The 27,543-nt window shown below is 44.3% G+C and overlaps 1 protein-coding gene across 1 annotated transcript in view; it reads left to right on the top strand.

The window, feature by feature from the left end:
- Window positions 1-27,543, top strand: part of MSH2 (mutS homolog 2) — a 185,331-nt gene that overhangs the window by 142,895 nt on the left and 14,893 nt on the right. The window contains exons 13-14 of the mRNA XM_077485623.1: window positions 6,083-6,287; window positions 18,374-18,621. Of these exons, the coding sequence (XP_077341749.1) occupies window positions 6,083-6,287; window positions 18,374-18,621 (453 nt within the window). The remainder of the gene's footprint in view (window positions 1-6,082; window positions 6,288-18,373; window positions 18,622-27,543) is intronic.

Here is a 27,543-nt window from a genome sequence, read left to right as displayed (position 1 = left end):
CAATTGAGCTTGGACAAAAAGAACCCTGGAAGCTAGTTGGTTTCTATGCAGACTTGCACCAGATTTTTCACTCTCCAGCTTTAGTAAATCAACCCCGGTGTGTTTTTATCTAGCTGTGATGCATCCATTTAACTTCAGCCCCAAATCCAATCGCTGTGTAAACCTTGCAGAGTTCACCTCCATAACCTCGCCAAAATACACCCCTACTAAGCAACTCATTCACTCCCTTGTTATCTCTCGCCTTGACTATTGTAACTCCCTCCTCATTGGCCCACCTCTCCGCAAGCTATTCCCTCTTCAGTCTATCATAAATGCTACTGCCAGACTCATCCACCTTACCAACCCGCCAGTGTCTGCCACCCCTCTGCCAATCCCTCCACTGGCTTCCCATTGACCAGCAAATAAAATTCATAACAATAACATATAAAGCCATTTACATCTGCTCCAAGCTACATCACCAAGCTTATCTCCAGATATTGCCCAAACCGTCCTTTTCCGCTCCTCCCGCGATCTCCTGCTCTCAGGCTCCCTTGTCTCCTCCTCCCATGCTCGTCTCCTGGACTTTTCCTGAGCCTCTCCCATCCTCTGGATCTCTCTACCCCAATCTGTCCGATTTATCTCCTACTCTGTCCACATTTAGGAGATCTCTGAAAACTCATCTCTTCAGGGAGGCCTATCCTGTCTTCAGCTAACAACCGAATCTTCTACTTCCCTCATCAGTTCATCCCTCAGTTACTACCGCTTAACCAGCCCCTCTCTTAGATTGTAAGCTTGTAGGAACATTGAGTTTGCTTCATTGAATTGTTGCTGCATTGTCCATGTATATTGTAAATGTATATTATATTGTAAAGCGCGGCGCAATATATAAATCTTGTAGAATATTAATAATCCATTAGCAGGAAGGATCCTACTTTCAGATCAGAAAGCCATTTTGGAAATTGCTGTCAGTTTAGACCCTGCAGCTCGCTATAAAAAAAGACCACATAACCCGATGATAGTAATGCATGGCTTCAAGTTTTTATCATGACTGGAATTTTCCTTCAGTAAGCCAAAGAACCCCCTAGAGGTACCCAGCTAATAAAACTCTGAGCATTTACTTCTGTCTGTCAGATACATCGTTTAAAACACATTTGCTGTAGTTTGTATAAAAAATTTCCTGTACCCACATCTGCATTAAGGGAAGAAATTGTTTTCGTATTTTCATTTGATCCTTCGTTTGAACGCTGTAAATAATGAGCAATTGCAAATAGGCCTCCACGTTTTTAGATGACATATGACTTTAGGAATAGCGGGTGTGATTGATGCATTAGAAGCATTACAATAATGAGCGAGAGATGATGCCCCCTCTTCCTGGTGTTTCTGATTTCATCAAACGGAAATTTTGTTTCAAGTTATTCTGACAACCGGTCCCTGTTGTGTCTGGGAAGCGGATTTTAATCCACATTGCATTTGGCTTCCAGTCAGACTAAGGATTTGTGTCAGTCGGAGATATATGCTGAGTTCTAAACGTTTTTCTAATTTCCTAATATCAGAAACTTAAAAGTATGTCTGAAGCCAAAACCAATTTTAGTTTTGGGTAGCGTGGGCAATAATTAAAACATCTGTCGGGTTGGGTTTTAATCTGGGCACACGCTGTGCTGGTGACCGTGGTGGGAACCTAAAATGTTATCGAAACAGGAGGTGCGGAGAAAAAGTGTCCAATTTTTCATATTTTTCACACGCATAAAAATCTATAAAATTAACCCCCAAACATTATATATTTTCTGCAAGCTGAGGCCCTGTGAGATAAAGTTGTAGCCGTTGCAATTTTTTTTTCTCGCCTGATATTTATGCAGCCATTTATCAGATGCAGCATTTCAGGATTTTTAGTGCACACAAACCATTTAATACTCCAAGTTTTTGGTAAAATCATAAAAGATGATGTTGCATAAAGATGCCAAATGTGTCAAGATTTTAAATTGCACATGCATGTGAAATGGCAATAAAATTGTCCATAGTTGAAGCTTTAAAAAACTTTTTACAGGTTATCGGTTTAGAGTTAAATGATGGCCCTAGAATTATTGCATTCACTCCTGATGTTCCTCGTGTGTGGTGCAATCACGGTTTACATGTGTGTCGGACCTACATGCATGTTTGCATTTTTGTTTATGTGCAGGTAGGCAGTGGTATTTTATTTTTAATTTTTTTCCATTTAAAACTTTTTTTTTTCAAATTCTTTAACTGTATCAATCAATAACAGCGCTGCAAGGCACCTTTCGCAATTCTGGAAAAAGTGACATGGCCAGTACAGGTTGTTACAATATTTATAATTCTTTTTTTATTTAACTTTTTTGCATATCAGAAGGGGGCTAACAACCCATCCATCCCCACACACACACCTTGTGATCACTTTGTGTAGTGACAGGTCCTCTTTATGGTGACATTAGGGGTCTATTAGAGCCCAAATGTCTCCCCTGGCCTTCAAAGCAGCTAACCAATGGTGTTATTTGTTTCACCAGATTTAATCATTACATATTTAACCACTTCAATACCAGGCACTTAAACACCTTCCTGCCCAGACCAATTTTGAGCTTTCAGCGCTGTCACACTTTGAATGACAATTGCGCAGTCATGCTACACTGTACCCAAATGACATTTTTATAATTTTTTTCCCACAAATAGAGCTTTCTTTTGATGGTATTTGATCACCTCTACGGTTTTTATTTTTTGCTAAACAAAAATTTTTTGAAAAGAAATGTGTTTTTTGTTTTTGTTTTTTGTTTGTTTTTAAAACTTTGTAAATAAGTAAGTTTTCTCCTTCACTGATGAGGCTGCACTGACGGGCACTGATGGGCACCGATGAGGTGGCATCAATGAAGTGGCACTGATGAGGTGGCATTGATGGACACTGATATGTGACACTGATGGGCACTAATAGGTGGCACTGATGGACGCTGCGGCACGGATGGGCAAGGATAGGCACGGATGGGAACTGATAGGCGGCATTGTATTGCATTATACTGTACTGTTGGATGCCAATCAGTGCCAAACAATAATGCATGCCAGTCAGTGATGCCCATTGTGGGCACAGACTGGTATTCCTGGTGGTCTAGGATGGCATACCAGTTGCTGGGCAACCCTGGTGGTCTGGTGGTGTCCTTGGTGGTCTGGTGGTGTCCTTGGTGGTCCATTGTCGGCATCCTCGGGGGGGGGGGGGGGGGCTGCGCTGATCATCGATCAGCACAGACCACCACCCCCCCTGTTAGAGGAGTAGCTGATCGGCTCTCCTCTACTCGCATCTGACAGACGCTAGTGAGGAAAAGCCGATCACTGGCTCTTCCTATTTACACTGTGATCAGCCGTGATTGGAGATCGTAGTTGCAGGGTGTCAGACTGACACCTCGTAACAACTATCTCCGCGATGCGCGCCCCCGGGGCATGCGGCAGCTCAAAATCCTGATCACGTCATATGACGTCCAGTCAGAATTTTGAAACCACTTTGCCGCCGTGTTTCTGCTATAGGGCGGGCGGAAAGTGGTTAAAGGGCTAGCATAGCATTTTGGTTTAATGTTTGGCTATCTCATGTTTGGATATTTTGTGTGTAGTTTCTCTATATGATTGGAAAATGTTTTTGTTTAGTACAGCGCAATACTAAGCGCAGAGTTAATACATTTTAAACTGTGAAGCATGGTGGAGGTTACTTGCAGGTTTGGAGTTGCATTTCTGCATGTGGAGTTGGACATCTGGACAAAATTAATGGTGTCCTCATTGCTAGAAGTACTAGCAGATACTTATACATCATGAAATACCATCCGATCTAGCCCATATTTTTTCTGCCGCAGGACAAAAGAAACAGGCCAAAATCATAAAGAACTATCTTCTCAATGTTGAGTCCTATGAAGGAAAAAAAGTTAGAGGCAACCTAAATCTATAGCAGAACTGTTATTACGATATTAAAGCCCTTGTTTGTTAAAAAAAAAAAAAAAAAGTTAGGCCGCGTACACACGGGCGGACTGTATGGCCTACTTAGTCCGTCATACAATCCGACGGACAGTCCGTCATACTTTCGAATGAACGGACTTGACCACACACGGATAGCCAAACAGTCCGACGAAAGCTATTCGATGACGTGTACAGCACGTACGACGGGACTAGAAATAAGAAGTCCAATACACAGCAATGCAACCTTCCGCCGTGTAAATCCTTTCTGAGCATGCGCCATTCTTAGTCCGTCGAACTAGCCTACTCACGAGCGGATTGTCCGCTGAAACCAAAGTATGACGGACAGAATTACGGAAATTCCGAAATACTTAGTACGCCAGACTGCACGCTGAAAAAGTCCGCTGAAGCCCACACACGAGCGGACTGTCCGCTGAAATGTGTTTCGACGGACTAAGTAGGCCATACAGTCCGCCCGTGTGTATGCGGCCTTATACTTACCTGCTCTGTTGCAGTGGTTTTGCACAGAGCAGCCCGGGTCCCATGCTGGTGCTCCTGGCTCCTCCCTCCTGCCGGGTGCCCCCACAGCAAGCTTGTGGGGTCATCCAAGCAGGCGCGCTCGCAACCTGCGGCTCTGAGTCCATACACGGAGCCACGCCATAGAATGTATGAAGGTAAAAAAAAAAAAACCTTGTGCCTTTACAAACACTTTAATTAGTTCTAGATGTTTAAAACACCCTGCCTGCTGAGATCCTTTAACCGCTTGCTTACTGGGCACCTAAACCCCCCTCATGCCCAGACAAATTTTCAGCTTTCAGCGCTGATGCACTTTGAATGACAATTGCGCGGGCATACAACACTGTACCCAAATAGAGCTTTCTTTTGGTGGTATTTAATTACAGCTGGGAGTTTTATTTTTTGCTAAAAAAAGATGCAAAAAAAAAAAATCATGTTTAATAGTTTATTATAAAATTTTGCAAACAGGTCATTTTTCTCCTTCATTGAAGTGCGCTGATGAGGCGGCACTGATAGGCTGCACTGGTGGGCACTGATAGGCTGCACTGGTGGGCAAAGATGGGCACAAATAAGATGGCACGGATGGGTGGCACTAAGGGGGACTGATGGGCACTGGTAGATGACACTGATGGGCACGGATATGTGGCACTGGGGTGCAGCACCTTTGTTGAGGCAGATTGTGGGCACTGCTGGGTGGCACTGTGGGCACTGCTGGGTGGCACTGTGGGCACTGCTGGGTGGCACTTATATTTTATTGAGGTGGCACTGGCAGGGGACAGGTGGGCACTGGCAGGGCTGGCCGTGATCGGGACTGATGTCCCGATCACGGCCTGCCAGCGCGAGGAGGAATAATAGCCGATTACCAGCTCCGTTGTATCACATAATCAGCTGTCATTGGCTGACAGCTGATCACGTGATAAGGGGTCGGGTTCGACCCCTTGCTCGGATCGGTGATCAGGCGAGTCTCATAGACTCGCCGATCGGAGCACGTCACGCACGCCCCTCAGGGGGAGCGCAGGCCGTTCGTGCACGGGACGACGTCAATAGACGTAGTCCCGGCAACGGAGGTCCACGCTGTAGCCGTCATTCGGCTATAGCGTGGGTCTCAAGTGGTTAAGAAAGTGTGCAAGTGTACGTAGGAGAATTGATGATGCTGTTTTTAAGGCAAGGGTAGACGCACCAAATATTTTTTATTTTTATTTTTCTGTTTAAACCTTTTGTACTCTGATGAAACTATTGCTGCATTTTTGAAAGAATCCTTGCCTTACAGCACTTCTTTTTATTTTTTTATTACATATTTTCTTATTGTGAAGGCTTAAAAAAAAAAATCCAAATTATGATGAATTTCGGTCAGGTGAGTATACGATGTTGCATAGAAAAAAGTATACTTTTATCCAACCAGTAGGTGGACCTCTGAGCTCCGCCTGTTATTTACAGAGCTTGAATAGCTTATAGTAAACTATGCCAAGTGTGTGTGCGGGGTCATTCGTCCTTTATCAAATGGGTCTCTTCCAGGTTTCTGTAAGAGTTTGTTCTTGAAAGTTAGCAACATTTGCTGTGCTGTCTCTTTTTAATATGAATAATCAGATAAATTATTTTAAGTTTTATTTAAAAAAAAATAAGCCTTTCCACTATGTTTCACTCTTAGGTCCTAATATGGGTGGAAAATCCACCTATATTCGCCAGACTGGAGTAATAGTCCTCATGGCTCAGATTGGCTGTTTTGTACCATGTGACTATGCGGAGGTGAGCATTGTGGATTGCATTCTCGCTCGAGTCGGAGCTGGGGACAGTCAGCTCAAAGGAGTGTCAACCTTCATGGCTGAGATGTTGGAGACGGCTTCAATCCTCAGGTATTGTCTTTCGGTGTCTAATCAGTGTAATGGCATCTCAGACATTTGTTAGCCTGTATGTTTCATCCTTGCTAATACATTAGGAAAGCGGTGAGTTCCCCAGTATAATGGACCTGGAGAGTAAACCACACAACCACATATGGAGAAAAATCCACAACATACTGTTTAAGAAAAAGGTTTGTTAAAATTTCTAATCTAATGTTTAGATGACTGTTTTGTCATCATATTATAGACTTTAATAAGGAAAACAACAAAGGGCAGTAGCCCCCCTGTTTCATTTTTTTCCTGGCTCCCAGAAAATGAATTGGTCACAACATGTAATTGACCTTCATTGCACCTTGTATTAGGAGCATCAGGTCTGGACATCATTTAAAGCGGAGGTCCACCCTAAAGTGGAGCTTCCACTCATTGGGAACCCCCCCGGTGCCACAATTGGCACCTTTCAGGGGGGAGGGGGTGCAGGTACCTGTACAGTACAGGTATCTGCACCCACTTCCGGCATAGATATCTGCAGAAGCTACGCCCCTTTCCGCAGAATCTACGCCCCTTTCCGAAGGTCCCCCGCTGTCTGCTGGGAAACACACGGATCCCAGAGACAGCGGGGACCATCCTTATTGCGCAGCGCGACTCGCGCATGCGCAGTAGGGAACCGGGAAATGAAGCCGCAATGCTCCACTTCCTGATTCCCATACCCAAGATGGCGGCGGCAGCACCCGAGAGACTATCGAGAGATCGGCTTCGGGTGCCGACATCGCGGGCGCTCTGGGCGGGTAAGTGTCATTATGCAGTATTTGTAGCTGCTGGCTTTTTAAAAAAACGGTGGACTCCCGCTTTAAACAACAAGGAAAAGTGTGAATGCTACATCATGAGAGCTAAGGCACTGTACCCCTGATTTCTAGTGTCTGAGATAAGGTAATGTCACTACTGAGCTGCTTGCTGGAGAGGAATCTGCACTGCATGCATCTCTCTGCATTCTGCTTCATTTGAAACTTTATGAACCTCACCTAATTTTTGATATGATCTTCCCCTATCAACTAATCAAACCTCAAGTTAACAGAGGGCAGCACTGACATAAGGAAGCAAAGCCCTGCCTCTACCAAGATGGCCACCTCCTCATAGAGACAGTGTAGAACAAGGCATGGTAAGGTGGCTGTCAGTAAAATATCAGCTGCAAGGGAGACCACATGCCTACACTAGGGACAAGTCCTTAGCCCTCTGCTACACCTTTTTGGAGATCAGATCCTTATTAATATTAGTGACAGAGACTGCATTTGATGGTTTTTCTTTACATTGCCCATAGTTCCACTTTAAGATCTCTTGCACACTGCAGCTTGAAAAAGCTCAGTACAGCTTATTTTTTTGCTGAGCTTAAATGCAACCCGTTAATTGTAATATGTCTATGCGCACAGGCACGTAAACAAGAGCTGTGTATTTTTTAGTAAAAAAAACAAAAAATAGAAAAATCTGCATTTTTGGTCAGTTATTTACGCCTCGTGCTCGCAAATGCACACGCACATTTGCGTGCTATTGCACACATTTGTGCACAAATGTCCATTAACCTATTGTGAACGCAAGAAGTATGTGCACATAAATATGCACAAATACATGCAAAAAAAGTCTGAGAAAATAGATGCTCAAACAGGAGTATCGTGTGCAAGAGGCCTAAGAAGTAAATGTCACCTATCTGGTTGAATAGCGTGGAAAAAGTGTGTAAATCACAAGGTTGGCTGTACAGAATTACAAGAAAATGTCAGATGAAGTGGTGATCACATATGCATTTCAGATGTGCATTAAAGCTTATCTCCTTAAAGTTGATGTAAACCAGGGGTGCCCAACCTTTTGAAGAGCAAGGGCCACTTAAGCGACTTGGTGACCGGTCGTGGGCCACAATGAGCGGAGCAGGTGGATGATATGTCCGTGTCCACTCTGCATTTGACACGGATGCAGCCCACGATACTTTTTAGAGGATCGTATTGGAGGTAGAACACATAAGTCGGTTTATGTCTACCACTACTTTAGAGGTGAATGGAGAGTCCAGTTGGTCGGACTGTCGGAACTGACCGCTTGAAAGGGGTCCAAGGCCTCTTTCACACTGATGCGCTGCGGTTTACCCGCACCACGTGTGCAACGCAATGTACCTTTGACTTTCCTGCAGTTTGCAATAGACTTCTATTATATTCTGCAGGTTTGGTGCACTTTCAGAAAGCTCACCAAACTCGCCGGTAATAATAGAAGTCTATGGCTTAGTGCAGGTAATTGCTCTGCACCTGCGGATCAGTTTGAAAGCAGCCCAGTAACCACTGCTAAAAAGATATGCTACACTATGATTTTAGTAATAAACTGACCTTTAATAACATTATTCTTTCTATTCTATCCCAGGGCAGGAGGCCCGCGGGCCACATCAGAGGGCTCTGCGGGCCACATGTGGCCCCCGTGCCACTGGTTGGACACCCCTGATGTAAACACTCACATATACCCAGTGAAGTGACTGGCCTGAGATGATACACAGAGGTGAAACAAATCCTCCTACATAAGTTTTACTTGTATATCTGCTGGCTTCCCCTTTCTACACCCTTTCAAAAGTGAAATTCATGTTAAAAAAAAAAAAAAATAACTTTCTTCATTTTTCAGCAGTACTTAGGGAAGGGTGGAGAGACTGCTGTGAGAGCTGATTCGAGGAAAGGGACTCACCCCCCTCCCCATAGGCAGAGGAATGAAGGAACATGCAGAGCTGTATTCTGAGTAGACAAGCTCCTTGCTGATCTACCTACCCGACACAAATTTTTAGCTCGAGAACTTATCAGAAGTGACTCATGCTAATAACAGAGGAACGAAGTTCCAGAGAGAAATGACACATAGAGTATTGGGGAGAGAGACAAGTAAACACTACAGATGCACTGTATTGTCAAAAGTATTGGGACACCTGCCTTTACACACATTTAATGGCATCCCTGTCTTAGTCCGTAGGTTTCAATATTGAGTTAACCCACCCTTTGCAGCTATAACAGCTTCAACTCTTCTGGGAAGGCTGTCCCAAAGATGTTTTAACAATAAATGTGAAGTTAGGCTTTTAAGCAGTTGCCTGGAATTTCACTGTAGGATATTGGATCTTTTATAACCTTTTTTAAGGGACTTCTGGGACAAACAGTAAAGTTCTCATATAAACTAGAAATCAATAAGAAGATGCAGTTCACCATTGTGCATTGCTAGACAGACTATTCTGGTCTCCACACATTTGTATAAATGAAGAAAGCTGTCATTGGGACTTACATGGAGGGCATTAAATAGGTGCTACTTACCTCTCGTATAAACAATCCCATATTACAACTATAATTAGTGCAATGATAGTGTGAACATGTGCATTGATGTAAAATAAATGAAATCTATAACAGTAAAACTGAGCATCTGATGGTGGCTTCAGTGGCCGAGTCACGAATTTATCACTTCTAGGTGGATAGGCCTTTTAATGACTTGCGAAAAGAATTTGGAACGTTCCATTCTGTTTTGTCTGTCATTACTGTGTGTACTTCCTGTACTTCAAGTAGATTGCACCTACTGTTATTAAATAAAACCCATCTCATTATGAAATAACAGTAGCAGATGTTTTGCCTTATGGCCCGTAGTTTTGTGATTTACAGATGACTAATACATTAATACCAGTAGACAGGTACATGCAGAGGAAGACGTTCACTAACAATCCACCTCTGATTAAACAAAATACTCAGATGATTTTTGTGCCATTTTAAAGAAAAACTAAACCCTCCTAACCTTTACAGCCAAGGAAGCTGCCATCTTAGCCTCTGATTTGATTTTGCAGTTTACATGTGATCAGTTATTACACCAGAGATTCAATGGCTTGACCGTTCGATTGAGAGCGCAAACACGTCAGTCATCATTGACAGCATGCCTTGAATTAAACTGTGTTGGGAAACCATTACGCAAATTAAAAATCTCTGACAGACCGGGGCAGGGGCTTTTGGAGAGGACTGAATACTATTCTCTTGCCAAATTCACTGAGCTCTGCCCAGCACCAACAGCCGCATCTGCGGAGTTACAAGGAACTTCCCCAGCTGAAGCGCTGGCCATCGGACAGAGGGTTCAAGACCTCTGCCCCCACATCTGTGGCAGTTCCGGAGGCTCAGGGTAAGAAGGTGGCTGTCATTTCCTAGTAGTTAGATGAGGGTAAGGGAGATGGAGCAGACGGCACCACAGCATGATGCCACCAACCCAGCAGAATGTTACCAACCTCTGCCCAGCACTGACAACTGCGGTGTTCAGGGAGTCGGGGCAGTCGGCCCCTCCCCAGTGACAAGCTGATGTAGTGAAGCTTCTACTCCCAGCTGAAGCACTGCCAACAGGGCAGAGCGCCGCTGGCCTGTGCTTGGCACCTACAGTGCCTCCACAGCTTCAGGAAGCTGGGGCAGTCGGCCGTTCTACCCAGCAGCAGATTGAACCCCGGAATGTTAAAAACTACCCAGCTGAAGCGCTGGCAGCCAGCCAGTCAATGACCTAGAACAGTGATGGCGAACCTGTGCACCCCAGAGGTTTTGAAACTACATTTCCCATAATGCTCATGCACTCTTGTGTGGTTAAGCATCATGGGAAATGTAGTTCCAAAACATCTGGGGTGCCAAGGTTCACCATCACTGACCTAGAATGTGCACTTTGTAAATTCAGTTACTCCAGTGCTTTAAAGAGATTGTAAAGAGAATTTTTTTTTTTTTTTAAATAACAAACATGTTATACTTGCCTCCACTGTGCAGCTCGTTTTGCACAGAGTGGCCCCGAACCTGCTCTTCTGGGGTCCCTCGGCGTCTGTCTCAGCTTCCTCCCTCAGATGCTTCTCACGTTCATGAGAGCTCCCTCGCATGGTGAGAAGCATCTGCGGGTGCGCTCCCGTGATACAGCCGGTGGCTATAGCCGCTCGCTGTATCACACGGCCCCGCCCCCGGCGCTCCGCGTCAGTGGATGTGATTGACAGCAGCGCGAGCCAATGGCTGCGCTGCTTTCCATCCATCCACTCCAGCCAATCAGCGGCCAGGCTGAACGGTGGAAAGGACGTCAGGGGACGAGCGCGGGACTTTCGAGGGGTGAGGTAAGTAAAAATGGGGGGCTGGGGGCGCAGGCACTGTCAGATGTTTTTTCACCTTAATGGATAGAATGCATTAAGGTGAAAAAACATTTACCTTTACAACCCCTTTAATAAATGAGATGAAGCTTCACCTTGCAAAAAATAGCCATTCACATGCAAGGAATATACTTTTTTTTTTTTTTTTTTGATGGGGGTCAGCAGAGCTTTCCCTCATTTGCTAAGCTCTGGGGAAACTGCACTTGCAGAACGCACAGTCTTTTATACCTTTAGTAAATCTACCCCGTAATCATGCATGCAGTCCTGCTGGGTGGGACGCGCAATTAGACTAAACAGTCCAAGACCCACAACATTTTTATGCATATGTAAGCAGAGTTGAGTCGATTAAGATAAAAAATTAAATAAAAATGAAGCCTCAGAGAATGGGAGTCTTTGTAAATATCCATATTGCACAGGGGACGTGGTCAGAACCGACGACGAGCCAAGTACAGGCTATAATGGCTGATGGACAGCTATATTTTCTGTTCAAAATATCTCCTTCTATAAACCTGCTTGTTCAATCCCCACAAACCTCTCGGAGCTGTGGAGTATCCCTTGCAGTGTCCATCAGATTTTCAAGGTTAAAGCTTCAACCTAATTAGAGAGTGGTAGGGGAATAGTGGGGAGAATACTGTCACAGAAGACACTCACTGCTGAAGCAAAATGTTAAACATCTTTGAATAAGAGGAGATCTTACAGTGCAGTCACTCTGCTGACACCGCTGAGAATATATACAGCATTAGAATTTTATAATGATGTGTTTGGCTTTGCCATGTCTTACTTCCTTACTGTCAGCTCCTGTCTGCAGCTGTCTGTCAATCAAATGTATAAATGCTGCCAAGAGATTCTCTTCAATTAGGACTAACGACTCAAGAATACTGAACACGCCCAACTCAGCCCCACTCCATTCTATAGGTATCACAGAGCCAAAGGGTCTAAAAGATGGTAGCTAATCAAGGGTGATGTGAGGCCAAGCGGCAGAGACCATTACATTTACTTTTCTACAGAATGGAGAGAAGGCACGAGGGCTCTACCGAAAGTAATGCAAAAGTGGACACGGCAGTGGTTCTCATCTCCTGTCCTCAGGGCCCACTAACAGGCCAGGTTTGCAAGATAACTGAAATACATCACAGGTGGTATAATTTGCTGCTCAGTGATTGCAGTATTCTAGTCTGCATCTCCCCAAGGTAATAAAATCTGGCCTTTTAGTGGGTCCTGAGGACAGGAGTTGAGAACCACTGCTCTATAGTAAATCCTCTTCTTTCCCATTGCAGGTACAGGGGGTCCCCGACTTACGAACGCCCGGCTTACGAACCACTCCTACTTATGAACAGGGCGCTGCGCGGACCCTCTGCCATTCTGCGGCCAGAGGGAGCCTCGGAAATGTCTGTAATTGGCTACGCATGCGCAGAACTGCATTCGACGGAACATCGCAAATGTCCGTAATTGGCATTCTGCACATGCGCGGCCGGCTTACGAATATTTCCGGATTACAAATGGGAGGAAAGTCCCTAACGGGTAAATGGATTCCAAGCAGAAGCAATGTGCCATCAATGAGTACTTCATGAAGGAGGGGTGCAGGCTGTTTGATATCCACAGGAGGCTACAGAATGTTTATGCAGATGAGACACTGACCAGAACAATATACACAGATAAATGACATTTTTAAAGACGGGAGGACCAGCACCGAAGACAACCCACCATTGGACAGCCTGCACCCTCCTTCATCCAGAACTCAATTATGTCACTTTGCTTTAGCTCGGAATCCATTATTTACCTGCAATGAAAAAGAGGAGTTACTATGCAGGAAGAGTTACTCTACCAACATGTGAAATGTAATCACACCCCGCCCGGCTTACAGCAAAATGATGGGCGGTGGTTTAATTGTTCTGACCTGATTTCCAATGACGTCCTTCGTGACATGCTGCTCGTGTGCGACCCCAGGGGCGCGCAGTGCAGCAATCGGTGGTGCGGCCGGTCGCTCGGACAAACTGCATCTCCGATCACGGAAAAAAAGAGCCTATGACGTTGGCTCTTTACCATGTGATCAGCTGTGTCCAATCACTGCTGATCACAGTGTAATTAGAAAGTTCCGGTTACCGGCATTCCTATACTCATACTGACTGGGCGTGTGTAGAGGAGGGACAATCTGCTTTCCTGATAGGGATCTGCGCTGATGATCTCTGCAGTGATTGTCCGTGCAGCCCCACCAGTGATGCTCACCAGAGCCTATTAGTGCCGCCTCATTGGTTCCCGTCTGTGCATCCTTATCAGCGCACATTATCGAAAGAATTTCTTTTTTACAAAATTTTATAACGGACTTTATTTTTTTGCTAAATTTTCAGTCTTGTTTAGTTGTTTTTTTTTTATTATTATTTTTATTAATTTTTTTTTTTTTTAATAAAAAAAAACTCAGTGGTGATTAAAGACCACCAAAAGAAATCTGTCTCAAACCCAAGAAAAAAAAAAAACTCATTACATCTTCTTCTTTTTTTTTTTTTTTTTTTTTTTTTCATTTTATTTGTATTTTTCTTCACCTCTGTTTTTCACTTGGTGATCCGACTAGTAATGCAATTTCTGCCCTAGGGTCATTGCAGAAACTCATTGTATTTTTTTCACATTTATCGAACAGAATGATTTAAAATCTATCCTTAGAAAACCAACACAGAACAAATAAGTTGACTTTGTTGTTTGAGTTTACATACAATTTGCCCAGCTTGGATCAATGTAACTATGCCTTTACCTTACCTGTGGGTCCCCTCTGGCAGCTGAAAATCACTGTAGTACACACTTAGGCTCGGTTCACACCAGACCTGACAAGTCTCCCCCGTTCTGTACTACAGAACCGTTCTAAGAGGAGCGACTCAAGTCGCTCCGACTTAGAAAAAAGGTTCCTGTACTACTTTTGGCATGACTTCGGGCGACTTGCATTGACTTCTATACAGAAGTCATTTTGCAAGTCGCCGCTGAGGTCTCGGCAGGTCGCGGCGCTGCAAGTCGTGCCGCGTCGTGCCGCCTCCTGTGTGAACCGAGGCTAACTCCAGTGATCTCCACTAGCTTCCAGTTCTGTGCCCGGTGGCTGCCCTGTTGCATTTTGAAAGCATGTCAGCCGCTCGCCTTCATTTTCTCAGCGAATGTAAAGCTTTCTCTGATTGGATGAGGTGGAAAGTGTGGCATCACCCCTCTGCCTCTCCATTTCATCCAATCGGAGAACATTTTGGATTCATTAAGAAAATACACAGCCATGTTCTGTGTTGGTATTCTAAGGATAGATTTTAAATCATGCTGTTCGATAAATGTGAAAAAAATACAATGCGTTTCTGCAATGACTCTACGGCAGAAATTGCATTGCTAGTCGGATCACCAAGTGAAAAACAGAGGTGAATACAAATAAAATGAAGGAAAAAAAAGCCGGAAAGAAACTGATGTAGCCACCAAGCAATGGCAAAATGTAATGAGTTTTTTTTTCCTTGGGTGTGAGACAGATTTCTTTTGGTGGTCTTTAATCACCACTGAGTTTTTTTATTTAAAAAAATAAAATAAAAACTGAATTTTGAATGGCGCCAACTGTGTTCAGAATGCAGCAGGGCAGCCGCTCAGCACAGGACCCAGAAGCTAGTGGAGACCACTGGAGTAGTGGTGACTACTACAGTGATTGGCAGCTTATAGAGGGATCCCACAGGTATGGTAAATGTTGGTTATGCTGGACCTATGCAAAAACTACTATAAAGAAAATAGGAGCTGCGGTCTTTATCTTTGGTTTGGTGTGTGTTTCACTTTGAGTTGCAGCTTTTCATATTTGTTTACTAGCACAGTTTTTTTCTTTTACATAAAAACTACTATACCTGGAATTATTCTTTAAAACGGGGTTCCACCCTAAAGTGGAACCTCCACTGATCGGATCCCTCCCCCCCCTCCGGTGTCACAATTGACACCTTTCAGGGGGGAGGGGGGTGCAGATACCTGTCAAAGACAGGTATTTACACCCACTTCCGGGCATAGACTACCGTGGGAGTCTACGCCATTTCCTGCCCTGCCGGGCTGTCTGCTGGGACACACACAGGTCCCAGTGACAGCGCGGAGATTTCCTATTGCGCTGCGCGACTCGCGCATGCGCAGTAGGGAACCGGGAAGTGAAGCCGTTTCGCTTCACTTCCTGATTCCCTCACCTAGAATGGTGGCGGCAGCAGCCAAGCGATCGATCGGCCTCGGCTGCCGGCATCGCTGGAACCCGGGACAGGTGAGTGTCCATTTATTAAAAGTCAGCAGCTGTAGTATTTATAGCTGCTGGCTTTTAATATTTTTTTTTTTTGGTGGAATCCCTCTTTAACCACTTGCTGAATCTGGAAGTCGGGCAGCACGCTCTGTGATCAGTGTCCACTGCTGATCACAGATTGAGGTAAAGAGCCAATCAGCGCCTTTTTACCATGTGATCAGCTGAGTCCAATCACAGCTGATCACGGATGTAAATAGAAGCCGGTTATCGACACTCCTTTCCTCATACTGGCAGCATGAGAAGAGTCCATAATCGGCTTCACTAAAAGCGGCATGTACACTGATTATCAGTGCAGTGCCAATCTGTGCCCACCAGTGCTGCCAATTAATGGCAATTATCAGCCCCACTTGTGGGTGAATGTAATGGCTGTTCATTCATGACACCACGTTAGATATAAAGAGGAACTGCAGTGTGGTCACAGAATCTGTAATAAAACATTTGTGCCATTCTGAAGCTTCCCTCCAACCACTTCGCATATTTTATATATACTGTGATTCTGTACTTGCCAAATATGCTGCAGAAATCTCCCTCCACTGAGTCTGGCTGCACCCATTATAACTGTGGGCAGCTGAAACTGCTCCCTGTTCGCTTCCTGGATTTACACAAACGCACACACCTCCAGCTCTGCAGCTCTTTGGCCCTCTTATGATTCCCCCTCCCTTCCTGGCAAACTCTCACAAAAGTGATAGAGCTGTGCATGATGTCATAAGCCTAGGCTTTTTACCAGACAAGAAATAGGAAGTGGGCTGTATAAGGTATTTACTGCCAGAAAAAATGTTGTACTATCCAAAGTTAAAACAAGGGCAGAAGATTTAATGGATGGGAAGTTGAAAAAATTACGGAATCGCTGCTTTTTAAGTAATTTATAGGTGAGACCAATAAAAAGAAAAATGTTCTTTGTTTTATATACAAGTATTTAAACCTCCTGTGTAGTATCCTAAGAAAGCTGACCTGCTCTTACACCAAATGGAAAAAAAATCAAGGTCACTCTTAAGGGGTTGTAAAGGTTTAGGTTTTATTCATTTTTTTAAAACCTGTTCTATTTACCTTCGCTTTGCAGTTGGTTATGCACAGAGTGGCCCTGATCCTCCTCTTCTGGGGTCCCTCCGTGGCGCTCCTGGCTCCTCCTCCTTCTCGAGTGTCCCGTCAGAGAAGCGCTCTCCTACAGGACACCCATGCGGGAGCGCTCCTGTGTCCTGCTGCTGCATTGGTTGACACAGACAGCAGGACTCGGTTCTACCCCCGATGCCTGCGTCATTGGATTTGATTGACAGCAGTGGGAGCCAATGACTGGACTGCTATCGATCTATCCAATCAGTATACGAGACACTGGCTGGAGCTGGTGTGCTCGTTCCCATCGTGGGAATTATGGGGCTCGGGTAAGTAAAAGTGGGGCTCGGGGGCGCTGCTGACTGACGGAAGGCTTTTCACCTGGAATGCATAGAATGCATTATGGTGAAAAACGATGATGGTTTACAACCACTTTAAGACCCCTTTCACACCGCTGATAGCGTCGGCGGTAAAACGGCGCTATTTTTAGCTGCATTTTACCGGCGGATTTGCGGGGCGCTTTTACCCCCGCTAGCGGCCGCGAAAGGGTTAAAACCGCCGGCAATACGCCGCAATAGCGGCGTTTTGGCAGCGGCATTATAGCGCTGCCCCATTGATTTCAATGGGGAGCAGTGGTGGAGGAGTGGTAAACACACCGCTCCTTCACCGCTCCAAGAAGCTGCTGGCAGGACTTTTTTCTGACGTCCTGCCAGCGCACCGCTGTAGTGTGAAAGCCCTCGGGGCTTTCACACTACACACAATGGTGCAGCTTCTTTAGGGCGGATTGCAGGCGCTATTTCTAACGCTATAGCGACTGCAAAACGCCCTGGTGTGAAAGGGGTCTTAAACACAAAAGAAAAATAAGATATATTTAGGATGCCTATCTAGGATGGAAAAGGACCTGGGGGTCCTAGTAGATGATGGGCTCATCAATGGCGTGCAATGCCAAGCTGCTGCTAACAAAGCAAACAGAATATTGGCATTAAAAAGGGGATTAACTCCAGAGATAAAACGATAATTCTCCTGCTCTACAAGACTCTGGTCCAGCTGCACCTGGAGTATGCTGTCCAGTTCTGGGCACCAGTCCTCAGGAAGGATGTACTGGAAATGGAGCGAGTACAAAGAAGGGCAACAAAGCTAATAAAGGGTCTGGAGGATATTGGTTATGAGGAAAGGTTGCGAGCACTGAACTTATTCTCTCTGGAGAAGAGAGGCTTGAGAGGGGATATGATTTCAATGTATATAAATACAGTACTGGTGACCTCACAATAGGGATAACACTTTCACAAAAGAGAGTTTAACAAGACTTGTGGCCACTCATTAAAATGAGAAGAAAAGAGGTTTAACCTTAAACTATGTACCGGGTTCTTTACTGTAAGAGCGGCAAGGATGTGGAATTCCCTTCCACAGGCGGTGGTCTCAGCAAGGAGCATCGATCGTTTCAAGAAATTATTGGAAAAGCACCTGAATGACCACAAAACACAGGGATATACAATGTAATACTGACATATAATCACACACATAGGTTGGACTTGTGTCTTTATCAACCTTACCTACTATGCAACTATGTTCTTATTCGCCTCCTTTCTGTACAGAGACGCTGAGAGCTGTCTTTATAATTTTATCTTACAGATCAGCAACCGAGAACTCTCTGATCATCATCGATGAGCTGGGCAGAGGCACCTCCACCTATGACGGTTTTGGCCTGGCCTGGGCAATCTCTGAGTACATTTCTACTAAAATCCAGGCCTTTTGTTTGTTTGCCACTCACTTCCATGAACTGACCGCACTGGCTGATCAGGTGCCAAGTGTGAACAATTTACATGTCACGGCGCTTACAACAGATGAGACCCTGACCATGCTCTACCGTGTCAAGAAAGGTGAGGAAGAAATAATCCATGAAATCCAAATACACATTAAAAATCTGAGTTTTGTCACAAAGATGCGACACAACCAACATACTCCAATGTTGAAGGTTTCTTTTTTTTTTGCTCCACTTAGCAACAATATGGAGGTTTTTCTTTATAAATTTGCTGCAGCTATAGCCAAATCCTCTAAAACTATTACAACAGCTACGTGAAGTTGTCAGAAACCACAATGTAAATGTCAGACGGGTTTCATGAATTTGATGCATAGCTCCTGACTACATCCACACTGCCAGGAATGTGTCATAAATGCCTCATCTAATCACCCCCAACGTCAGGTGTTCTTGCTGCTGCTGCTTCCTACATTGTTTTTCTATATTTAAGGATCATTCATTGTAAAAATACACAACCTTCATTTAGAAGTGACATAAAAGATAGTCGCAGTGGAAAACTTATTGCTTAATGTGTTCAAAGCAACTTATTCACTCCTTGATTATTTCTGACCTTGACTACTGCAACTCTCTCCTTAATGGCCTACCCTTAAGCTGGCTATCCCCCCTTCAGTCTATTATGAATTCTGCTGCTAGACTAATACACCTCACTTACCGATCTGTGACTGCTGCCCGTCTCTGTCAATCCCTTCACTGGCTTCCTCTACCCCATCGTTATAAAATTCAAAATGTTGACCATAATATACAAAGCCATTCACAACATCGCCCCCCATCTACATCACCAACCTCATCTGCAGATATCGCCCAAATCGTCCCCTCCACTCCTCCCAGGACCGCCTGCTCTCTAGCTCCCTTGTTATCTCCTCTCATGCTCGCCTTCAGGACTTCTCCAGAGCCTCTCCCATCCTCTGAAACTCCCTTCCCCAGTCTGTGCGATCAGCCCCTACCCTGTCCACCTTTTAGGAGATTCCTGAAAACTCATTTATTCAGGGAAGCCTATCCCACACCCACCTAACAACTGTCGCCGAGCCACCCCCATCAGATCATCCCCCGCATCCATTACCTTTTGTACCACCACCCCCTCCCTTTAGAATGTAAGCTCTACGAGCAGGGCCCTCCTGTACCTTCTGTCTTGTACTGTAATTGTTGTCCCCCTATACATTGTAAAGTGCTGCGTAAACTGTTGGCGCTATATAAATCATGAATAATAATAATTCAAAGCAGCTCTTCACTGCATCTGAGCACCAAAAACCTATAACACTATTTAATTCATTTTTAACTTTCAAAGCAAAATCCCCCATCCATGTCTGCTTTATTTTGTTATGAAATCATTTTGAAAAACACCCCCTTGCATTTCTGGCTGGTGGCCATCTTGAGTAAGGGTAGATGATTCATGTAACACTTCCTAGAATCAATCTGCCCTTAGCTCAAGCATGCATGCAGGGGAGTGTGTTTAGCTGAGAAAACCCCTCCTCCTCTTCTCCTTTCCTGAAGACTCCTCGGATGAATGACGACATTTGCTTAGGCAAGAAACCAGAAAGCAAGTGAAGAAATGTAAAAAAAAAAAAAGTTTAAAACCAGTAAATATGCTATACAATCCTATCTACTAATGCTAGCTGCATGAGGATTAAAAATGTTGATTGGGAGAGTGAAGTTCCACTGAGGCCCCCTTTTCACACTTGTGCGACTTGGGACTGAAAAGTCGCATGACAAGTTGTACCCCATGTTTTCCAATGAGTACCATTTATACCTGTACTACTTTGGGCTGACTTGGTCCATAGACCTCAAGTTTCCACAGGCATTCCCTGGAATCACAGCAAAATTGCGCAACTTAAGTTGCGTCAGTGTGAAAGGGGCCTAAGGAGAAGTTTAAAAAAAAAACATACCCCCCCTCCATGCTGCAGGAGGCAGGTGGCCACAGGAGAGCAAAAGTAAGTGCACTCCTGTGACCCAGAAGAGCAGTATGGTATGGTGCCGAAACAACTAATCGATTAATATATTATGAAATTAATCAATTACTATTTTGATAATCGATTAATTGGCCACTAACATATTGGAGTTAAACAACAAAAACTAAAATTAGATCATCATAGTACAAAAAGAGAAAATCGCTACTGTAAATATTGGATAGTAAATAAAATGAACCCCTTATAGTAGTGATTATCTGCTTTTTTGTTTTTTGTTTTTTTGTACTATAAAGGGCTCATTTTATTTTTCTAACCCCATTATGTTACTAAATGTCTTAGGCCTGGTTCACATCTATGTATTTTTTGGTGCTTTTTGCAGAGAAACGCACTACAGTTCATTTACATCAGGCATGTCCAAAGTCCGGCCCGCGGGCCAATCGCGGCCCGCGTTCCGGTTTCGGACGGCCCGTCTGGTCATGTTCACATATCTATCTTTTGTGGCCCCCAACGAATCCCCGATCGCCGGGGGCCACAAAAGATAGATATGCTGGCTCAGCTGCCATGGAGGGGGCAGGACGAGTGCCGTGGACTGGATACAGGACAGCGTCCTGTGTAAAAGGAAGTCCCGTCCTGTGCTGCCATTGGACAACCGTTTTGTCCATCACAGGAGGCGGGACTTTCAATTAAAGAGGCCGTCATAGAAACAGGAGTTTCTCCTGTATGTCTGTCGGTGCTCGTCCCGCCCCCCTCCCTGTCTCCTCCAACGCTGCAGAGGGACATGAATCAGGCTGCACTGATGGCAATGGTGAGTCTGCATTCATGGAAATGTGTGGGCTGCATTCATGGAAATGTGTGGGCTGCATTCATGGCAATATGGGGGGCTGCATTCATGGAAATGTGTGGGCTGCATTCATGGCAATATGGGGGCTGCATTCATGGCAATATGGGGGCTGCATTCATGGCAATATGGGGGCTGCATTCATGGCAATGTGTGGGCTGCATTCATGGCAATGTGTGGGCTGCATTCATGGCAATGTGGGGGCTGCATTCCTGGCAATGTGGGGGCTGCATTCATGGCAATGTGTGGGCTGCATTCATGGCAATGTGTGGGCTGCATTCATGGCAATGTGTGGGCTGCATTCATGGCAATGTGTGGGCTGCATTCATGGCAATGTGTGGGCTGCATTCATGGCAATGTGTGGGCTGCATTCATGGCAATACGCTGGGGGCTGCATTCATGGCAATACGCTGGGGGCTGCATTCATGGCAATACGCTGGGGGCTGCATTCATGGCAATACGCTGGGGGCTGCATTTATGGCAATACGCTGGGGGCTGCATTCATGGCAATACGCTGGGGGCTGCACTCATGGCAATACGCTGGGGGCTGCACTCATGGCAATACGCTGGGGGCTGCACTCATGGCAATACGCTGGGGGCTGCACTCATGGCAATACGCTGGGGGCTGCACTCATGGCAATACGCTGGGGGCTGCACTCATGGCAATACGCTGGGGGCTGCACTCATGGCAATACGCTGGGGGCTGCACTCATGGCAATACGCTGGGGGCTGCACTCATGGCAATACGCTGGGGGCTGCACTCATGGCAATACGCTGGGGGCTGCACTCATGGCAATACGCTGGGGGCTGCACTCATGGCAATACGCTGGGGGCTGAATTCATGGCAATACACTGGGGGCTGCAGATGGGCACTGACCCTTATTTTGCTTCACATGTCTTTATTTAAAATGTAAGGTTTTTTATTTTTTTTTCCTGAGACTTCCTTTTTAAAGTTAAGGTGTGTGGTATAAGCCGATTAAATACAGTATATCCAAATAACACACCCAAGCTCATCTATTCACCACACACAGCACAAAGGCAAGAGAATTCTTGTTGGGCCGTGTATTAGTGCTCGGATGAACACACTTAGACTGAATTTTAATGGTTTAAAGAATGTCAAGCAAAATGGTCGGCCCTCGAGCATGTTCACTTCATCAAATCTGGCCCTCTTTGAAAAAAGTTTGGACACCCCTGATTTACATGGTTTTCTATGGGACACGTTCACATCATCAATGCTTTTTTTTTCAGCTGCTTTGTATTTGGAAAGGGTCAGGAACTTTTTTTTTTTTTTTTTTTTTTTTTTAACACAAAACTGCTTTTTTTGGTTCAATATACTTCAATGGAGAAGCTGCAGAAAAGCACGTAATGCGGTTTTGCAGCAATTTGTGTTTTTTAATCTGCCCAACAAATTGACCAAAAAAAAAATGCAAATACGCAAATCACAGCAAAATCACGTGCGCAAAAATCAAAACGCACAGCATAAAGCACGGCAGAAACGGATCAAAAGCAAACTGCATAGGAGTGTACCGAGCCGTATGCTGGCCACACGTTCAATTTTCAGACGAAAATATTCAGATGAAAAATCTTTGTTCGCTGAATGAAAGAATCTTGTTTGAAATTATAACTTGTTTTTAACATTCTGTTTTTAAAATGAATGTTATTTCTGAAGGAAAACGACATATACTGTCTGAAAATTCCTTTGACCAAGAAGTTTTCTATTTCTAAATTTTCCCATCGCTGTGGTTGAAGGTCGATTTGACCCCCACTAACAATTAGAAGAAAATCGAACGAACGTTCTTAGAATTTACTTTTTTTTGAAGGAAGACATTGTTGTTTTTGTATGGCCAGCATGTAATATATTACAGTTCTGTCTGAAAATCGGCAAAACAGTCTAACTTTTTTTTCTTTTAAATTAAAAAAAAAATGTGATCTCTGATATTTGCCAGATTCACCCTCTAATAGTATATACCATATATCCCCTCTTATAGTGTATATACAGTATATCCCCTCTAATAGAGTATATGTACCGTAGCGTATTTTCTGGCGTATAAGACTACCTTTTACAGTAAAAAAAATGGGCAAAAAGTGGGGGTCGTCTTATACGCTGGGTATAAAGCTGGGGTTATATGCCAGCTGCCCGCTGGATGTTAAGCCCTCCGGATACTCGCCGAGTGTGCAGTAACATACAATATACACCGCTGAACCAATCCCAGCAAGCGATGTATTCTATTAATGAATACAGCGCCTGCTCGGATTGGAGTAACAACCTCTGCCAATCCAAGCAGGCTACTGTTTGTAGCCTGCTCGGATTGGCTGTGAGAGTCAGAGGTGCGGGCTGATGATGTTACAGCCTCTGCCAATCCGAGCAGGCATTGTATGCCAAAAAATAGAATGCATAGCTTGACGTGATTGGCTCAGGGCGGTATACTATATGTATACTGTGAGACAGCATGTTACCCAGCGCCAACTTAGTTTCTGAACATACGGTATTACCGCACAAGGAGGTCGTCTTATACAGTGAGTACAGCACAAAACCAACTTTTTAAATTGAAAAGTAGGTTGTCATCTTATATGCCCAGCTGCCTTATACGCCGGTAAATACGGTATATCCCCTCTAATAGTGTATATATACAGGATATCCCCTCTAATGGTGTATATATACAGTATATATCTTCTGTCTGTTATTCTTAGAGTGGATTAAAGATTTTGCTGGTTATTTACCACTGCATAGAGATATTTAAGAATAAATTGCCTTTTTTTTTTTAAACTTTACATTTGAACTAAATTGCATACCACACTTTTTTTTAAAGGTCATTGACCGATTAACCGATTAATCGAAACAATCGGCCAACTAATTGATTATGAAAATAATAGTTGCAGCCATACTTTTAATGCTTTCTTCATAACTTTTTTGCAAGGGCGTTTGCACAAATTGTAATTATTTCAGCTCGGTCCTCAAATAACTCTTAACAAACCTGAAGTTATAAAAAAAAAAAAGGCTTAAGGTACTTTTTTGTCAATTCACTGCAACGCACCGAGCAATACTGTATGTGATGCATTGTGGTGCTGATCTGTTTTGCCATGCATACTGGATGTTCATTGGGATACTATTCGGAATGAATGGCAGCACTGATATACAGTGCAGCCTTGCGAAGTCAAAGTTGTTGAGCCTGCACTATTCCAGGGCATAGCAAACTCCAAAAAAATGGATTTATTTCGGAATGTAGACACATTACACTACTGCCATGTCTTCTATACCAAAATGTTTGGTCACTTTTTTTTTTTTTTTTAAATCTTGAATCTACTAGTTTTATATTTTACTAAAAGGAGCTCTGGAGTCAAACTGCAAAGTGACAAGTTGTTTTAATAGGTCATCCGCCCACACATTTTTACCTCCTTTTTATCTCTGACAAGGGCTTAAATGCATTCTATGTATTAAGGTGATAAACCTTTTGTGATGCAGCACCCCCCTAGAGCCCCCCTTTTACTTACCTGAACCCGACCGTTTCAGTGACAAGCACAGCTACTCTATCCACTGTCTCGGGTCCTCATTGGATAAATTGATAGCAGCAGTAACCATTGGCTCCCACTGCTGTCAATCAAATCCAGTTACACGGGTGTTGATGGACGCAGCAGCAGTACTTGGGAACATGCCCACACGCGTGCCCCCAGAAAGAGCGGCTGTCCGTTGGGGAACTCGAAGAAGAGAAATCAGGAGTGCTGCAGGGGGACCCCAGAAAAGGAGGATCCCTGCACAGAAGAGGAAAGTATGGGCATGTTTATAAAAAAAGAACCTTTACAATCATTTTAAGCTGGATACACACTACAGTTTTTTGGGTTTTTTTGCACTAAAAAAAACTGACCGCTGTGGTCGGGAGTCTCTGTACTAACCAGCAAGAGCTGAGCTGTTATGTTCTGACAGAGGGATGGCCCCCCTGACAGAATATCGGCTGTTTTGCCGTTTGAAAAAAAAAAAAAAAAACCCTGACATTCTGCCATGTGTATGTTGGTCTGTCAGACATGCATGCAGGAAAACCAGCAGCTGACCGACTTCCCATCAGAGCTGTCCACCGATGGTGGTGAGTGCTGATTGGAATGTTCTGGTGGGTGGGGTGGCATCCCTCTGTCAGAACACAGCAGCTCAGTGGGGGAGATCACTGCACTAACCTCGCATGGTCAGTTTTGTTTTGTTTTTTTGTGCAAAAAAAAAAAAAAACACCAAACTTTAGTATCTGGCTTAAAGTGATTGTAAAGGTTCGTTATTTGTTTAACGGCAAATGTTTGCCGACATTCTTCCCATGTGTACACGGGGCTTAAGAGTGTCGAAGCTTACACTGGACTAATGACCTTCTGTGACATTGTTCTGTCCAAAAAATTGGCTGCCTTGAATGGGCAAAGTGACAGATTCTCTTTATTGTCCATATTTGTTTTTTAATTCTTCATAATCTGGTTGACCGGAGGTGTTGTAGAAGGGTGTCGCTCTTCTAAACTGTTTGCGCTAGTGGGTGTTCACTCCACTAATCCACCCAAAGTCCAGGGAGGGATGTTTTTATGTTGTAGACATATTTTGAGCTGCCATTGAATTTGTAGCCATAATACTGAACTTGTTCCATGATCTGTTTAAAGCGGAGGTCCACACAAAAATGGAATTTCCACTTTTCGGAACCCCCCCCCCCCCTCTGGTTTCACATTTGGCACCGTTCAGTAGGGGGGGAGGGGGGGCGCGGCGCAGATACCTGTATAATACAGGTTTTTGCACCCACTTCCGGGCATAGATCATTGCCTTGACCTACGCCACCACCCACCCCACCCCCTCTGGGACACACATGGGTCCCAGAGACAGTAGGAACCAATCGGATTGTGCAGCGCCACTCTCGCATGAGCAGTAGGGAACGGCTTCACTTCCTGATTCCCTTACCGGCGATGGCAGCAGCATCCGAGGGAAGGTAAGGCCTCGGGTGGCGACATCGCGGGCACCCTGGACAGGTAAGTGTCCTTATTTTAAAAATCGGCAGCTGCAGTATTTGTAGCTGCTGACTTAAAAAAAAATAAGTAAATAAATAAATTCAGCGGACCTCCGCTTTAAGACCTGCTGATCGAGTTTTCTCAGGACTGCAGTATTTGACAAACTTGTATGCAAGGTTTGTGCTAGGACTCCAGTATAAATAGGAACGGTTACACCCAAGCTTATGCAGGAATTTTTTGGTTTAAATGATTTCTTCTACTTTATAAAAAGATTTTTCTACTTTTTATGTAGCTTTACTTTTTCTAAACCTGACAATTTAGCTTGAGTGTCGGAGGATGTGAAGATGATCTGAATGCATTCCAGCCAGTGTCCATTGTTTTCCGAGATGGCAGACACTTGATAACATCACCTGATGTTAACCTGTGTTTGTATACCTATTGTTCTGGCCTATTGTTCAGTGACTGGATCACTTATGTATGGCCAGCTACATTCCACAGTCTGTATATAGCCAAATAAACCTTATAAATACCTGCAATAAAATAGTTTGCCCATAAACACGCATATCTGCTCTCCCTCGTCATGCAAAGCCTTGATAGAACTGAAGAGTAGAGAGAGGTTGGAGGGAGATGTGAAAGGAAGCAGAGTAGAAGCTTCAAGCTGTGACTTTGCACGGGAGTAGCAATAGAGATCAGTACAGGATTTCTTGCGCTCTTTCCTATACAATAAGACTAGCAGTCCTGTCACAGACCTATCTAAAATTGATGAACCAGGTGAATGTCATCTGCTGCTTTGTGGATACCGTTACGTTCCAACACAAGATCTAAGAAATTTATACCTTCAGGCTACATTCACATTTATATAGGTTGTAGTGCTGAATGATAAAATCTTGCTGCATCAATCGTGCTGTTTTCAGCAATGCATTTCCTTCATATGGATAACCCATGTTAGTGTTACTAAACCCAGGACCCTGCATTCACTATATCTGGTCTCCCACAAAACATGAAAGTGCAATTATTGTAGTAAATATAAACTGCTAAATACCTTTTCTCATCAGCAGTATATAGCAGTCTTGTGACTTCTATCGGTGTCTGGTTAAAGCTTGTAATGGGCTTTTCATTCTCCCATGATTGTCCTATGAGAATGCAGGACCCCTGACCTTCTGTCTGGGCAGTGCTGATTGGCCCTGTGCTGATCACATGCACTCTCCCAAGAAAAGAAAAACAACTCTCTAGCAATACACACCAAATTGAGCAATGTGCAGCCTGCCCCCGGGTC

The sequence above is a fragment of the Lithobates pipiens genome, unplaced genomic scaffold (genome assembly GCF_037356315.1).
Source record: "Lithobates pipiens isolate NorthernLeopardFrog02 unplaced genomic scaffold, aLitPip1_a1.2 Scaffold_18, whole genome shotgun sequence".
Taxonomy (NCBI): Eukaryota; Metazoa; Chordata; class Amphibia; order Anura; family Ranidae; genus Lithobates; species Lithobates pipiens.
The sequence above is the reverse complement of the archived record's forward strand: the minus strand, read 5'-3'. Positions and strand labels throughout refer to the sequence as shown.